General features: G+C 38.4%; 1 protein-coding gene across 2 annotated transcripts in view; it reads right to left on the bottom strand.

The window, feature by feature from the left end:
* Positions 1 to 8773, bottom strand: part of LOC126412137 (protein mini spindles) — a 145664-nt gene extending 136891 nt beyond the window's left edge. The window contains exons 1-2 of one of the 2 annotated variants that reach the window (XM_050081584.1): positions 8687 to 8773; positions 8287 to 8351 (exon numbers count right to left, since the gene is read on the bottom strand). In XM_050081584.1, coding sequence (XP_049937541.1) covers positions 8287 to 8343 — 57 coding nt within the window. In that variant the 5' untranslated portion in view covers positions 8344 to 8351; positions 8687 to 8773. Of the gene's footprint in view, positions 1 to 8286; positions 8352 to 8490; positions 8624 to 8686 lie in introns of those variants that run through there. The other variant, XM_050081585.1, reaches the window with a different exon arrangement.
* Positions 8774 to 18113: the final 9340 nt, after the last annotated feature.

The following is an 18113-nucleotide window of genomic DNA, read 5'->3' on the forward strand; positions in this document are numbered from 1 at the left end:
CCTTTCTCATTCTTTATTTTATAAAGTCTGAGTCTAGCTAACACTTGGTTCAAGAATCATGAAAGAAGGTGGTATACATGGAAGAACCCTGGAGATTCTAAAAGGTTTCAGATAGATTATATAATGGTAAGACAGAGATTTGGGAACCAGGTTTTAAATTTTAAGACATTTCCAGGGGCAGATGTGGACTCTGACCACAATCTGTTGGTTATGACCTGTAGATTAAAACTGAAGAAACTGCAAAAAGGTGGGAATTTAAGGATATGGGACCTGGATAAACTGAAAGAACCAGAGGTTGTACAGAGTTTCAGGGAGAGCATAAGGGAACAATTGACAGGAATGGGGGAAATAAATACAGTAGAAAAAGAATGGGTAGCTTTTGAGGGATGAAGTAGTGAAGGCAGCAGAGGATCTAGTAGGTAAAAAGACGAGGGCTAGTAGAAATCCTTGGGTAACAGAAGAAATATTGAATTTACTTGATGAAAGGAGAAAATACAAAAATGCAGTAAATGAAGCAGGCAAAAAGGAATACAAACGTCTCAAAAATGAGGTCGACAGGAAGTGCAAAATGGCTAAGCAGGGATGGCTAGAGGACAAATGTAAGGATGTAGAGGCTTATCTCACGAGGGGTAAGATAGATACTGCCTACTGGAAAATTAAAGAGACCTTTGGAGAAGAGAGAACCACTTGCATGAATATCAAGAGCTCAGATGGAAACCCAGTTCTAAGCAAAGAAGGGAAAGCAGAAAGGTGGAAGGAGTATATAGAGCGTCTATACAGGGGCAATGTTCTGGAGGACAATATTATGGAAATGGAAGAAGAGGTAGATGAAGATGAAATGGGAAATATGATACTGCGTGAAGAGTTTGACACAGCACTGAAAGACCTAACTCGAAACAAGGCCCCGGGAGTAGACAACATTCCATTAGAGCTACTGATGGCCTTGGGAGAGCCAGACCTAACAAACCTCTACCATCTGGGGAGCAAGATATATGAGACAGGCGAAATTCCCTGAGACTTCAAGAAGAATGTAGTAATTCCAATCCCAAAGAAAGCAGGTGTTGACAGATGTGAAAATTACCGAACTATCAGTTTAATAAGTCATAGCTGCATAATACTAACACGAATTCTTTACAGACGAATGGAAAAACTGGTAGAAGCTGGCCTCAGTGAAGATCAGTTTGGATTCCGTAGAAATGTTGGAACATGTGAGGCAATACTGACCCTACGACTTATCTTAGAAGAAAGATTAAGGAAAGGCAAACCTACGTTTCTAGCAGTTGTAGACTTAGAGAAAGCTTTTGACAATGTTGACTGGAATACTCTCTTTCAAATTCTAAAGGTGGCAGGGGTAAAATACAGGGAGCGAAAGGCTATTTACAATTTGTACAGAAACCAGGTGGCAGTTATAAGAGTCGAGGGGCATGAAAGAAGCAGTGGTTGGGAAGGGAGCGGGACAGGGTTGTAGTTTCTCCCTGATGTTATTCAATCTGTATATTGAGCAAGCAGTAAAGGAAACAAAAGAAAAGTTCGGAGTAGTTATTAAAATCCACGGACAAGAAATAAAAACTTTGAAGTTCGCCAATGACATTGTAATTCTGTCAGAGACAGCAAAGGACTTGGAAGAGCAGTTGAACGGAATGGACAGTGTCTTGAAAGGAGGATACAAGATGAACATCAACAAAAGCAAAACGAGGATAATGGAATGTCGTCGAATTAAGTCGGGTGATGCTGAGGGAATTAGATTAGGAAATGAGACATTTAAAGTAGTAAAGGAGTTTTGCTATTTGGGGAGCAAAATAACTGATGATGGTCGAAGTAGAGAGGATATAAAATGTAGACTGGCAATAGCAAGGAAAGCATTTCTAAAGAAGAGAAATTTGTTAACATCGAGTATAGATTTAAGTGTCAAGAAGTCGTTTCTGAAAGTATTTGTATGGAGTGTAGCCATGTATGGAAGTGAAACATGGACGATAAATAGTTTAGACAAGAAGAGAATAGAAGGTTTTGAAATGTGGTGCTACACAAGAATGCTGAAGATTAGATGAGTAGATCACATAAGTAATGAGGAGGTATTGAATAGAACTGGGGAGAAGAGGAGTTTGTGGCACAACTTGACAAGAAGAAGGCATCGGTTGGTAGGACATGTTCTGAGGCATCAAGGGATCACCAATTTGGTACTGGAGGGCACCGTGGAAGGTAAAAATCGTAGAGGGAGACCAAGAGATCAATACACTAAGCAGATTCAGAAGGATGTAGGCTGCAGTAGGTACTGGGAGATGAAAAAGCTTGCACAGGATAGAGTAGCATGGAGAGCTGCATCAAACCAGTCTCAGGACTGAAGACCACAGCAACAACAAGTCAAATACAGTGAGGAAGTGGGTATGTATTTCTGTATCTGCTGCTTTGAGTAGCTACCTGGTATCTCAGTACAAGTGGCTGCCAAAATAGCAGTATTTAGGTTTTGAAACCACACACCACATTTTGTGCACGTATCAATATCTTCAGGTTCTGCACTATGTGCATCTACATGACACACTTCACAAAGTTCTGATGATGATTGTGCAAAACTTGTTCCAATTTCTCCCACTTTTCTTTTTACTTGCTGTTTTCTTCTTCTGCTTCTTACGTTTTCTGGATGTTTAAGGGGAGGATAAAGTAGGGGCTACAGCAGAAATGCTAACATTCACACCCAGGATTATAAACGTCTGCACTGTCTCCTTCAGTTTCACATTTGGGTGATGGTGATCATACATGTGGGTTGTCACTGAATTTCTTCTCGTAGCGAGAGTAGCAATTTGTGCACGATGTATGTGATGCTAATACAATTATCTGAGACCAAGATATTTCTGCAATACCTCCGATAGGTTTCCAGCAACTGAAGCTTTTTTCCACTTCTCTTAAACACCACCCTCTTGTGTCTTTTTCGTAGTCTATATTCCTCGTTCTTTCACTACTGTATTTCCTCACTTACATTGTGTCTAACAAAAAATTCAAACCAAACACAAAACTCTATGGAGAATGGATTATGTGCAAGTTCTCACATGTTTGTTATAAACAGAAGAGCACGGTAAACAATCTTGCCAACATGCAAATATTACACTAGAAATTCTGTGATGCACATGCAGAATGTTGACAAATTTAACACTTTACACAAAAAAAAATATTGACCACTGTGTTTGCACTGACTACTAACATACTAACCCTAACAATATTTTGTTTAATTCTCAAGTTTTCAGATGAGGGTTTTAGAGTAAATAATTTGTAAAAACTCAAAAAATGCAATTTTTTACATTTTTAGTAATAAATTTTTACATAATTCAAATAAATGGAGCAGAGAAGATACTGTTTATAACATCATTAATATCTGGTAATATGACAAAAGATAGCATTCTGTGTCTTTCCAAATTAGAAAAAAAATTAAATTTTGTATTATCATCTTAAATTTGTAAGTTAAAGGAAGCTCATATGTGTGCAGGTGTCAACTAAATTTATCACACTAAGAGGGAGCTTTAAGCCAAACACCTGTCAGGTCTTTGTTTATTGGTGATATATTTTTGTTATCTACTGTTTTACGAATTATTTACAAAATATACACTTTTCAAAGGACCGCACCATTTACAAAAATTAAGAAAAACAAAAACACTTCATTTCTTAACACTTATGATATAAAGGTCTAATACATATTTTTTCCAGTCAAGTTCAGGACCGAGTTGACATGACCTGTACGATTTAAGACAAAATTACCCTGCCTTGAAAAGTGTGCAAAACAGAACATCAAAAGTGAAACAAAGGTAATGGCATGTAGCTGCAATAAAATCAGACTATGTTGAAAGAATGAGATGAGGAACTCTCACAAAGTTAGTACACGGGTTTTGCTACTTGGGCAAAAGGGCAGAAAAATATGTGACGATGACAAGTACAGAACATCTCTGACACAAAATGTAGATTGGCAATAAGTGTTTTCAGAAAAAGACACACAGCATGAGTTTGGGTGTCAAAGTCTTTTCTGCAGGCACTTGCCTTGAGCTCATCACTGTACAGAAGTGACATGTGGACGAACAGTGCAGACCAAGAAAACATGTTGGAACAGTGATAAGATGAAAGAATGATGATTATTTAGGTAGGTCAGGTAAAGAGATACCAAATTGAATTAGGGAAACTGTGATGAATGGGGTTTCCTTGGGACAAACATCACTGCTGTTAGTCTCAGACTCACTGATAAAATAGAAGAGTTGCGAGTAATATGTATAGTGTACAGTCAACAGTTGTGACACTGTTACAAGAATGACTTCCAGAGAACACTGAACAGAGTGTGAAAAGACTGCACAACGTGCACAAGTGAAGGCACAGTGCGGTGCGGCCAAAGGTTCACCTGGAATAAGAGCTATGAACTGACACTAGGTGAGGATATCAGGAGGATCAGTCATTCATTCATTGTATTATGGGTGACAAACAGGAAGCTAAGATTTCGAGTTAGATCTCTGCCCCCTTCCCCCACCCCCAAATGGGACAGAAGTGTATTGTGTCCCACGGACAAAAGTTCATAGTACAACTAAAAGATAGGACTGGTTGATAAGATGCGTCCCACAGCATCAAAGCATTGTTAATTTCGTAACAGAGGCAAAAGAGGGTGAAATCACAAAGGTGGACCACAGCTTGATTATTGTAAGTAGGTTCAAGTGGATGTAGCTTGTAGCAGCTGTGTGAACAGACTGGTTAAGACAACCCAACATGAAGACCCGGATCAAAACAAAATTCAAACTGAAAACTGTAACAACAAATTTGTAAGTCTGCCAACCTTCTAAAAGTGCAATGAAATCAATATGCAAGCTGAATAAGTAAATTCAAATCGAAATTCTTACATCAGACCAGTAGCCATAGTGTTTTTTTTTATTCCAATAATTTACCATCAGTGCACACAGATAGCTACCTGTCATAAACTGAAACATTTCATTTCATGAATGCTGCGGAGTATGAACAGTCTTTGTAGCATAGGGAAAAAAAATTCTTACTGTGGACTTGCCCGGCTTCAAGGTCTCTCCCTCTCTCATGCAAAAAATAACTGAATTCATCCAACACTGGCATTTTTTTGTGTAACACAGGCTCATAAAAAGAAAACAGTATTTCAGGGATTTCACACAAACTAGTGGAGACTGACCTTTCCTTGGGTCAACAGAAGCGTCCGATTCCACCTGTCGCCTTTGACCTGTGACGTAAGGCGGCTGTTGTGTGTGACGTCTCAATGGCGCAGAATGTAGTTTGTGAGAGTGGCGTGTTTGTAGGTGTCATTTTGATGTGATCAGTGGTGCTCTCTGGTGGTGTGTTTGGTGATGTTTTTGGTTTAGTTTGCGTGTGTGGCATTTTTATAGGTGGCGTATTGTTGCGGTCGGTGGTGATCTCTGGCGGTGTGTTTACGGGTAACGTGTTACGTGGTGTATAGGGTTCACCTGCGTGGTAGCATTGCACGTGTGTGGTATTTGTAGTGACTGTGCTTTCAGCAGAATATTTTTCAGTGAGTTAACGATTTTGGTTTTGTTATGCCAACATTATTGTAGTTTTTTTCTGTTCATCGTGTGTGAATTTTGGTAAATTGCTTTGTTTATGTCTTTGGTAGGTATGGTTATGACTGACAATGTCAACAGTTTTCGGTTGTTGGCAATGGTGGGGGACAATGCGTTGCCTCCAATAAAATTTCTTCAACTATTCGGATTTTTGGATGAAGTCGTGAAGTGTTCAGTATGTCGTGAAGAAATGAGGCTTACTAAAGTTCCGGCGTCTCGGACCAGGGATGGCTATATGTGAAGATGTCATAAGGACAACAGGTCAAGCGAAGTGTTCAATTCCAATTTTATTGTGTTTTTTGAGGAAGTTATGGTTGTGGACGTGGCTGTAGTTTTGGGTTTTATGATTTGGTATCGGTAGTTTCTGCTGACCTATATAGGATTGCAGTGGACTTTTTTTTAGTTGGTTTTGGGAAGGTTGTGGTTATTTTATTTTATCATTTTCATTGTTTAGTTTAGTGGCGTGTGTTTATTTTTAGTTTGTCCCCACCCCAAAAACCCCCAATTTCCCCCGCTTGTCCCGTTAGTTTCATTATATTTTTGGAGGAATATGTGTTTGATGGTTTTTCGATCCATCTTTGTGTTTGCTGTCATGTTTACGTAATGAAGTCATAGTCGCGATATGGGAGTCGTCGTGAATGGTCGTTTCCGCCATATTGGTGACATCATTGGTCAAAGCAGACGGATGGAATCGGACGTTTCCGTTTATCGTGGCATCCAACTCAATGCCACTTGATTATTAGAGACAACAATCATAAAGGAAACTACATCTAGCTAACTATAGGTTTTTGTAGCCTACCTCTTCAATATGTCTTAACTAGAGTTCTATCTCCCATCATCTAGTACTTTTGGTCTTAATTTTTTTTAGGTACAGTTTGTTTTTCTGGAAGATTTCTCCACTCCCTCCATACAGTTTCAAATACTGAAACTGTCATGCTCCTTTAGATTGGTGATCGATTTCTCTTACTGGCATTGTTCCAGTGGATGCTACAGGACAAAGGGTATAGGCTTTGCATGGTCTCTAGGTCAAGAGAAGCTGAATACAAATGAGCACAAAGCTTTAAGGAGCCCTTTAGGACAAAAATGTCAGGGGATGAAGGGCAGCTGAAAAAACACTACGAGTTAAATTCACTGTTCAGAAAATACATATCAAAGGAAATTACAACGATAGCCTTCCATTTTATCACATAAGAACAGAGGAAATTGAATCCTGTGCTTATTAGGTGGTGCTGAAACAATTCAATATTTGTTACTGTTACAATGAACACTAAACAGAATCTGCCCAGAGGAACTCAAACCAAGTGAACTCAACAAATAGGATAAACAATAATATTCCTAGAATCAGAAGCTTCTGAATTTCCTGATGTAGTTATCAGGAGGTGGCAAAGATTCTACTTTTGATGAGGTATTTTAGCCAAATGAGAACAAAGATTTTATGCCTTAGAAAATGAATTACTGGAGACTGGAATCTCATGAAACACTCTTACAACTCAAAGCCACCATAAATTACAATGATATTTATAAAAGGAGATTTGAGAATTTGCAATCAGCTGATTTTGTTGGAGACTAGTGGACAAGGTATTTAACAACCAACATTTTACTCTGGCACAGCTATATCAGTGGCAATTCACTTCCATAGGTTACCTACCACGTCTGCAGTTTAAGCAGAAATTATTACAGCAAGCAAGTGAAGAAACCAAGGAATCAATATGATTAAGCCAGTTACTACAAGAATTACTTTAACTGCTAAACCAACTTCCAATATTGTACACTGACAATGCTAATGCATTAAGATTACATAAAATAATGTATACCACAGTCAAAAAGTAGGTACAACATTTCAATGTTTAAGGAATATTTCTGAATGGTGCTATTTTGAGATATTTGGAATGGACCAGTTCGCCCTTTCTGCGACGAAGTCACTTTAAAATACATGGAGATTGACACAAGTAGCCAATCAGCAATTTTATTTTCAAAGAAAGAGAAAAATGAAAAGTTGCCCAGGAATCACTGCATAATCCATATTCTATGTAATTACGAAATGCCCTCTATTTTATATCAAAGAAAACCTTCTTTGCCTTCAGTTACTGAGTAGTCCCTACGCCACAAATAAATCATTCTTGAATTATTTGTACCTCTAGGTAGGCTATGTAGTTTTGGCACAGAAAGGAATGCAAAACTAGGCTGTAAAACTCTTGACAACCTATCTGTGGCAATAAAATCTTTAGCAGCAGAAATGTTTTCAAATATTCATGTAAAGACGTTTCTGCTTTTCGGATGCCTTTGCATACCAAAGAAACAAAAAAAGGATAAAAATAAGTGGTCAGTAAGTGGTTCGACATAAAATTTAATATTCTAAATATGAGTGTACGATCGACGTGACTAACAGATTATACATCAGCAAAGTGAACGTCGAATGTTTTTTCACCGTTATTAAAACAAACAGGATTACGATTCAGTTGTTAAACTATAATTGCTTCCGTAGCACATCAACGCTATTTCAAATATTCGTGAAGGTCACACCACCTTCTCGAATTATCACGTTTAAATTAAGGTAACATACTTCATATCGGCCTAGATGCAGTAATACACCAACTGCTACAAGCGGTTGAATTATTTACTGTCCTACCTGTATGATCATCATTAAGTTCACACGAAATATTAAACACACATTGGTTATTTTACTGCGCGTTTTACGGCAAAGAATTTTAAAAAGTCCTACCTTATGTACACACTGTTCCTCAACAGGGAGTTTTAAGTACTCCGTATTTTCTTCCATTATTTAACCTGCAAAGATAGAACGGTTGTCACAAACTTCAACAAAAACATTAAAATGTAAGTTGACAGTTAGGGCCAATAAATATACACAGGACACACGCTTCCAAAACAGAGTTTTCTCATAACGACGTATTTCTTTGACACACACCTGTGTACGTATAAATAGCAAACAAAAACAATTTGTCCACTTCAGTATAAATTTAGTTTGACAGTACTACGCCTTCAACGAACTATCCTCGTGCAAAGACTCCACTACCTTAACCATAACTGTCGTTCCGTGTTTACAAAATTTTATCGTGTTATTGTGCAACAGACGTACAAAATTTTGAGCTGCAACCACTCACCTTACCACAACAAATGCTTAGAAATTCCTACATACAGTACACACCTAACGACAACTGCATTTAAACCCTATATGGTTTGCAAGAGAAGTTTCGATTGGTCAATAGCGGAGAAAGATAAGTCTGTCTTTCCTTTGAGTCAGAGATGATGTAACGATGTATTTAAAATTACCGTATTTTTTTATGAGAAGGAATAAGTAAATTATAGAGAAGGAAAACCAAATATGCTGGCATATCCAAGCAAAAAATTAAAATGTCGAGTGGTAATTCGTAGTTATTCGCCTCAAATTTGGAGCTTCAGACCAGAAAGCGCCAAAAATAACCCAAGTGTCTTAATTTATGTCAAAATTCAGCAAATGTGGGACAGCGGCAGCTCCTGATATTCATATGAGTAATCAATAATGTTTCCTCAGTGATACTAATCATAAACTAAATCTTTCCAGCATGAATTTTTCACTATGCGGCGGAGTGTGCGCTGGTATGAAATTTCCTGGAAGATTAAAACTGTGTGCCAGAACGGGACTCGAACTCAGGACCCCTGCTTTTTTCGGGCAAGTGCCCTACCAACTAAGCTACCCATGTCGGACTAGTGACCTGTCCTCACAGCTTTAATATAACCAGTACTTCGTCTTCGACCCACTCCCCTCCCCCCATAATTTCACGGAAGTTCTCCTGCGATACTTCCAAGAATAGCGCTCTTGGAATAAAGGATATTGAGTAGACATGGCTTCACCCAAGGCTCGAGTCTAGTCCAAAAACAATTCTGATCAGTCAGGAAGTTTTGTGTCAGTGCACACTCTGCTGCAGAGTGAAAAATTCATTCTGGAAACATCCCCCAGGCTTTGCGTAAGTCATGTCTCAGCATTATCATTTCTTCCAGGAGATAGAACTGCAAGTTTCGCAAGAGAACTGTGGAGCTTGGACGGTAGGAGATGGGGTATTGGCTGAAGCAAAACTATGAGGAGATGATGTGAGCTGCGCTCAGGTAGATCTCTTGGTGGAGCACTTACCCATAAAAGGAAAACATTGGTGTTTAATTCCCGATTTGGTACACATTTTTTAATCTGGTAGGAAACGTGAAACTAAATCTTCTTCTTCTTCTTCTTCTTCTTCTTCTTCTTCTGCTTTTACAGCCTCATTGGACCACTTCAGTCAATCATTTCTGGTCCTCTTCTTTGGTATTTTCCCCTTCCGAGTGGCCCAGTATCTCTGCATTCGTTCCGATGCTTTTCGTCGTTCCTTATCTGTAAATACCCTTTTCATTGTATGTCGTTTGTCAATTTTTTGTTTAAATCTTATTTCTGTGTCCCTCAACTTCTTTAAATTTGGCGTTTTGTTCTGCAAATCATCCAGAGTTATTTCCAGCTCTTCCATATCCTCTCTTATTTCCTTAAGCCATCCTCCTTGTTGTTTCAAATTCCAGAGTTTCTCAATAATTTTCCTTGATATTCTGGTTTCTGGTGTCCTCAGAATGTGACCACAAAAAGAGATCCTTTTCTTCCGTATTGTATCAGTGATGGGCTCCAGTTCTCTGTATACCACTTCATTTGGAACTATCCGCCATTGCCCAGCTTTTTGATATTTCTTATTTATGCATGTTCTAGCAATTCTTCTCTCTACTTTTAAAATTTTGTCTATTCTGTTTTTCTGGGTGACTTTAAAAAGAGTTTCACTTCCGTATGTAACCTCTGGTTGAACCACCGTCTTGTAATGTTTTAATTTTGTTTTAATTGATAGACATTTTTTATTGTACGTAGACCATGTTAGTTTTTGAGCTTTTATCATTTTATTAGTTCTTGCTCGCCATGCAGGTTTCTCGTCCAATTTATGAGTTATAATTTCACCCAGGTATTTAAATTGTTTCACTATTTTAATTTCCCTATTGTTCACTGTGATGTGATCTATTACAAGTGGATCCGTTACCATTATTTCAGTCTTTTCAAATGATATCTGGAGTCCTAATTTTTGTCCTATATTTTGTAAGCTTGTTATTTGTTTCGTGGCTTCCTGAATATTATTAGCTAGTAATGCTAGGTCATCAGCAAATCCCAAGAAATTTAGGTTTATTTTATCTTTCTTAGTTCCAATTTTAATGTTCATAGGATTTTCCTTGTATCATTCTCTCATTACATATTCAAGAGCACAATTGAATAGCAATGGTGATAAACAATCTCCCTGTCTCAACCCCGTTTTAATCGTAAATGATTCAGATATTTCTCCTCTAAATTTTACTTTGGATTTGGTGTTTGTTAAGGTTAACTGTATCATTTTTATTAATTTAGGATGAAGTCCAAAATTCCTTAATATTTTCATCATTGAAGATCTATGGATGCAATCATACGCCTTTTTGAAATCTACAAAGGTTATGACTAGTTGTTTTTGCCTTCTTTTGTAGACATCCATAACTAACTTCAAGGTGATTATCTGTTCTGGGCAGCTTCTCCAGGATCTAAATCCTCCTTGATATTCTCCCAGTTCCAGTTCTAATTGATCTTTACAGCGGTTGTATAGTATTCTTGACATGATCTTATATGTGCAGTCCAAAAGGGAAATTCCTCTATAGTTGTCTGGATTTGATTTTTCTCCTTTCTTATGTAATGGATGTATTATAGCAGTAATCCAATTTTCTGGTAATTTCTCTCCATTCCAGATTTTTACTATGCATTGGTGTAATGCTATCTTTACTGGTTCTGCTGCATATTTCCAAAGTTCAGCAAACGTTTGATCTTCTCCACTTGCTTTGTAGTTTCTGAGTTCTTTCAAAGCTCTGTAGACCTCATTAATTGTAGGTGGATTTATATTTTCTGCTGGTGTCTTAATTGGGGTTTCTGTGTTTATCTGAAGAAGTTCTGGGGGATCTTCACAATTTAGTAACTTGTTAAATGTCTCTGCTAGAATTTCTGTATTTTTACTATTGCTATCCTCCCCCCATGAACCATGGACCTTGCCGTTGGTGGGGAGGCTTGCGTGCCTCAGCGATACAGATAGCCGTACCGTAGGTGCAACCTCAACGGAGGGGTATCTGTTGAGAGGCCAGACAAACGTGTGGTTCCTGAAGAGGGGCAGCAGCCTTTTCAGTAGTTGCAAGGGCAACAGTCTGGATGATTGACTGATCTGGCCTTGTAACAATAACCAAAACGGCCTTGCTGTGCTGGTACTGCGAACGGCTGAAAGCAAGGGGAAACTACAGCCGTAATTTTTCCCGAGGGCATGCAGCTTTACTGTATGATTACATGATGATGGCGTCCTCTTGGGTAAAATATTCCGGAGGTAAAATAGTCCCCCATTCGGATCTCCGGGCGGGGACTACTCAAGAGGATGTCGTTATCAGGAGAAAGAAAACTGGCGTTCTACGGATCGGAGCGTGGAATGTCAGATCCCTTAATCGGGCAGGTAGGTTAGAAAATTTAAAAAGGGAAATGGATAGGTTGAAGTTAGATATAGTGGGAATTAGTGAAGTTCGGTGGCAGGAGGAACAAGACTTCTGGTCAGGTGACTACAGGGTTATAAACACAAAATCAAATAGGGGTAATGCAGGAGTAGGTTTAATAATGAATAGGAAAATAGGAATGCGGGTAAGCTACTACAAACAGCATAGTGAACGCATTATTGTGGCCAAGATAGATACGAAGCCCACACCTACTACAGTAGTACAAGTTTATATGCCAACTAGCTCTGCAGATGACGAAGAAATTGAAGAAATGTATGATGAAATAAAAGAAATTATTCAGATTGTGAAGGGAGACGAAAATTTAATAGTCATGGGTGACTGGAATTCGAGTGTAGGAAAAGGGAGAGAAGGAAACATAGTAGGTGAATATGGATTGGGGGACAGAAATGAAAGAGGAAGCCGCCTGGTAGAATTTTGCACAGAGCACAACATAATCATAACTAACACTTGGTTTAAGAATCATGAAAGAAGGTTGTATACATGGAAGAACCCTGGAGATACTAAAAGGTATCAGATAGATTATATAATGGTAAGACAGAGATTTAGGAACCAGGTTTTAAATTGTAAGACATTTCCAGGGGCAGATGTGGACTCTGACCACAATCTATTGGTTATGACCTGTAGATTAAAACTGAAGAAACTGCAAAAAGGTGGGAGTTTAAGGAGATGGGACCTGGATAAACTAAAAGAACCAGAGGTTGTACAGAGATTCAGGGAGAGCATAAGGGAGCAATTGACAGGAATGGGGGAAATAAATACAGTAGAAGAAGAATGGGTAGCTTTGAGGGATGAAGTAGTGAAGGCAGCAGAGGATCAAGTAGGTAAAAAGACGAGGGCTAGTAGAAATCCTTGGGTAACAGAAGAAATATTGAATTTACTTGATGAAAGGAGAAAATATAAAAATGCAGTAAGTGAAACAGGCAAAAAGGAATACAAACGTCTCAAAAATGATATCGACAGGAAGTGCAAAATGGCTAAGCAGGGATGGCTAGAGGACAAATGTAAGGATGTAGAGGCTTATCTCACTAGGGGTAAGATAGATAGAGCCTACAGGAAAATTAAAGAAACCTTTGGAGAAAAGAGAACCACTTGTATGAATATCAAGAGCTCAGATGGAAACCCAGTTCTAAGCAAAGAAGGGAAAGCAGAAAGGTGGAAGGAGTATATTGAGGGTCTATACAAGGGCGATGTACTTGAGGACAATGTTATGGAAATGGAAGAGGATGTAGATGAAGATGAAATGGGAGATACGATACTGCGTGAAGAGTTTGACAGAGCACTGAAAGACCTGAGTCGAAACAAGGCCCCCGGAGTAGACAATATTCCATTGGAACTACTGACGGCCGTGGGAGAGCCAGTCCTGACAAAACTCTACCATCTGGTGAGCAAGATCTATGAAACAGGCGAAATACCCTCAGACTTCAAGAAGAATATAATAATTCCAATCCCAAAGAAAGCAGGTGTTGACAGATGTGAAAATTACCGAACTATCAGCTTAATAAGTCACAGCTGCAAAATACTAACACGAATTCTTTACAGACGAATGGAAAAACTAGTAGAAGCCAACCTCGGGGAAGATCAGTTTGGATTCCGTAGAAACACTGGAACACGTGAGGCAATACTGACCTTACGACTTATCTTAGAAGAAAGATTAAGGAAAGGCAAACCTACGTTTCTAGCATTTGTAGACTTAGAGAAAGCTTTTGACAATGTTGACTGGAATACTCTCTTTCAAATTCTGAAGGTGGCAGGGGTAAAATACAGGGAGCGAAAGGCTATTTACAATTTGTACAGAAACCAGATGGCAGTTATAAGAGTCGAGGGACATGAAAGGGAAGCAGTGGTTGGGAAGGGAGTAAGACAGGGTTGTAGCCTGTCCCCGATGTTGTTCAATCTGTATATTGAGCAAGCAGTAAAGGAAACAAAAGAAAAATTCGGAGTAGGTATTAAAATTCATGGAGAAGAAATAAAAACTTTGAGGTTCGCCGATGACATTGTAATTCTGTCAGAGACAGCAAAGGACTTGGAAGAGCAGTTGAATGGAATGGACAGTGTCTTGAAAGGAGGATATAAGATGAACATCAACAAAAGCAAAACAAGGATAATGGAATGTAGTCTAATTAAGTCGGGTGATGCTGAGGGAATTAGATTAGGAAATGAGGCACTTAAAGTAGTAAAGGAGTTTTGCTATTTGGGGAGCAAAATAACTGATGATGGTCGAAGTAGAGAGGATATAAAATGTAGGCTGGCAACGGCGAGGAAAGCGTTTCTGAAGAAGAGAAATTTGTTAACATCCAGTATTGATTTAAGTATCAGGAAGTCATTTCTGAAAGTATTCGTATGGAGTGTAGCCATGTATGGAAGTGAAACATGGACGATAAATAGTTTGGACAAGAAGAGAATAGAAGCTTTTGAAATGTGGTGCTACAGAAGAATGCTGAAGATTAGATGGGTAGATCACATAACTAATGAGGAAGTATTGAATAGGATTGGGGAGAAGAGAAGTTTGTGGCACAACTTGACCAGAAGAAGGGATCGGTTGGTAGGACATGTTCTGAGGCATCAAGGGATCACCAATTTAGTATTGGAGGGCAGCGTGGAGGGTAAAAATCGTAGGGGGAGACCAAGAGATGAATACACTAAGCAGATTCAGAAGGATGTAGGTTGCAGTAGGTACTGGGAGATGAAAAAGCTTGCACAGGATAGAGTAGCATGGAGAGCTGCATCAAACCAGTCTCAGGACTGAAGACCACAACAACAACAACAACACTATTGCTATGGGCTAGGTTATTATCTTTATCTTTTAACATTAATGTTGGAGGATCATATCTTTGTAATTGTCTGCCAAATATTTTGTAATAGTCTCTTGAGTTTGTTTTTTCACTATTTGTTTCTATCATTAGAAATATATCTTTTTGGTACTGACGTTTAACTCTCCTTATTATTTTTTGTGTTGTCTTCCTTTGTTTTGTGAGTTCCAAATATGATTTTTCTGTTTTTTCATTTTGATGCCTTAACCAGGCTTGGTGTCGATCCAACACTGCTTCATCACATTCATCGTTCCACCACTGGTGTTTTTTCCTTGGATTTATAGGGGCAACTTGTTCAGCTATTTGTTTCAATTTGGGAATTATTTCTTCCAGATCATCTGTTATTTTTATATCCCTGGTTTGTGCTTCATAATCCTCATTTTGTATCAGTTTATGAGGGTCATAGGTCCTCTTCTTCTTCTAGTGGGATTTTTTCTTTGCTAATGGGGTTAATTTAATTTTAATTTTTATCATGTAATGATCTGATCCGGTATCTGTCCCTCTCAGTACTTTCACATTGTAAATTTCCTTGTGGTAATTCTTATCCATGCAGACATGGTCCAGTTGCCATTCTCCTTTTTTCCAGTCTGGATGTTTCCAAGTTTTTAGTTTACTTGGTCTTCTCTTAAAATACGTCGACTTTGAGATCATGTCATGGTTTCTGCAAAATTCCACTAGTCTTATGCCATTTTTGTTTGTTCTTCTTTGTGCTGTCCATTTCCCTATTATGTCTCTATATCTCTTTTCCCTTCCTAACTGGGCATTGAAGTCTCCAATTAAAATTTTGATGTGATTTTTATTAATGTTATTCGTCGTTTGATCTAAGAGCTCCCAAAATTTTTCTACCTCTTCTCATATTATCATTTCGCCAATTCACTTCAACTTATAAAGTGTCACAAGTTATTGTTCGAGAAGCAGCTTTTTATGTGGATGTTCAGAGTGGAAGCTGCGGTCGACGAGCGAGTTCTGCAAATACGATCTTCTGTGTAGCTTTCCTATCAAATGAAAACAATTGTAACAATTTGTGACTGGATGCTGTTAAGTGAATTAAAATACTCATACAATCTTAGGCACAGCAGGCTGTATGGGGTATGATAGTGCCCCTCGCTCACCCCTTCCACTTAATTTGTTATGATGGCTTGTTTCCTACTTGTATTTCGTTTTTGATATTGTTTTCATAGCGTAGAAGCTTCTTCATCTCAATGTGCTTGCCATACTGTAGCCTTAGCCCGCTCTAAAATTTTTAACCCCCACACTTACTCGAATACAGAATTAATGATTTCTTAATGCCTTTATTTAGTTAATTTGATACTTTGTGGATCATTTGCACAACAAATCATAAAACTGCGGAGCAATAGTTATGGTCTATCAACCAATCACTTCTCTCTTTCACATTGTGCCATGAATTCGGCACCTCCTCATTACTTATCTGATTTAACGATCTAATCTTCTGCGCTCTTCTATCCTTCCACATTTCAAATTATTCTGTTATCTATTTGCCTCCACAGTTTATCATCCACAATTCCCTTATGTTCAAAGCTACCCTACAAATACCATCTGAAAAAACGTCCAAAGACTGAAATTTATATTCAGTGGTAGTACATTATTTTCAGCCTCTCTTTTCGTTATTACCACACTGCGTTTCTAATCCTCTCTACTTCAGTCATTGTCAGTTAGTTTGTCCGCCCTAATCCAATTTCCTGAGTAATATCTCTAATAAAACTGAGGCTCTGAGCACTATGGGACTTAACATCTATGGTCATCAGTCAAGTAATAATACTGCTACACTTAATTACCCTTACTGTAGTTTTATTAATATTTTTCTTATATCCTTTTTTCAAGACACTATCCATTTATTTCAAGTGATCTTCTAAGTCATTTACTGTAAATGGCGCACCTGCGATGTCATTAGCAAATCTCAAGTTTCCTAACCCATGAGTGGGCAGGCTGAGTACAATGTGCGTCACCCACAAATAACTTTTATCTTGCACTGTTCCATTGTTGTTTCTCAATTCTGACCCTGTGTCTATTCCTTCATTAATACTTCAGCTAACACTGTGAGACGTTGTGCTGCCACTTGTCCGAGAGAGCACAGGAATGTAAAGTAGGCAGTGAGGTAGGTGAGAATGAACGTATGATCCTTGGAAGAAAATGATCCAGATTCCGAGCTAGCAGCACAAACCACAAAAAGGCGATTGTCTACGAGATAATTAGCAATCGCATAAGCTATTGGCTGGGATCTGAAGCAACTGTACTTCTAATGCTTCGAGTGGGCCATTACTGTCATGTAACAGATGCGCGTAGCTATGGAGTGATGTAATGAAGGTTTATTTTATCACTGTTTAACGAAACAGTGATTCAGTTGTAATTTAAGCTTGTTTTATCGTTATTTAATTAAACTAAGACTGAACTGTGATATTGCTCATACATGTTTGCATTGATACCATGAAGACATCTATTCTTGACATATGTAGAAAGTATGCTGTGTGGCCACTTGAGTTATAAAAACTGGAGCACCTGCGCGAGGGTTGATTCTTCTCTCTGTACCTTAATGACTTTTCCAAATTTCTCCTTTGTTTCAGTCACTGCTTGTGTAATCTACAGATTCAATAACATTGCAAAATTTCATACTTACACATAAATTTGCATTGCAATCAGTTTCCTCAATGGAATAATTTCACACTTCGATATATATACATAATAGCTCAGTGACACCACTGTTCATTATGGACAAATACTCACTATGTGTAACATAAATGGGGGGGGCTTTACTTATCGGAGATGTGGAATATGTCATAAATAACACTAAGAGCATCTTTTTGGTCTTCTGCAAGGTGCTGAGAATGGAAACGATACAGGGTTTTGTACTGTCCCCACCATGTCGTCCCAGTTCTAACCAAGTGACCAATGAAAAATCAGGACTGGAAGTCCAATGGGAAAACGCTATGATCCACCCTCGTGCATGTAAACTAGGGAGGTTATAGGTATTACAACCTCCTTGGTGTAAACTGAGTTAACTTCCAGATTTTAAGGATTTTTGCCTAGCACCCAAATAAATAAGATCGTCATCGCTCATTTTCCGATGTTAATTTATGATAAATACAGAAATAACTCCATTCTAGTGTGTGAGCTATTTTGTTCATCGAGATCACAAGTTTTGGATCATTGT

Source organism: Schistocerca serialis, chromosome 7 (assembly GCF_023864345.2).
Source record: "Schistocerca serialis cubense isolate TAMUIC-IGC-003099 chromosome 7, iqSchSeri2.2, whole genome shotgun sequence".
Taxonomy (NCBI): domain Eukaryota; kingdom Metazoa; phylum Arthropoda; class Insecta; order Orthoptera; family Acrididae; genus Schistocerca; species Schistocerca serialis.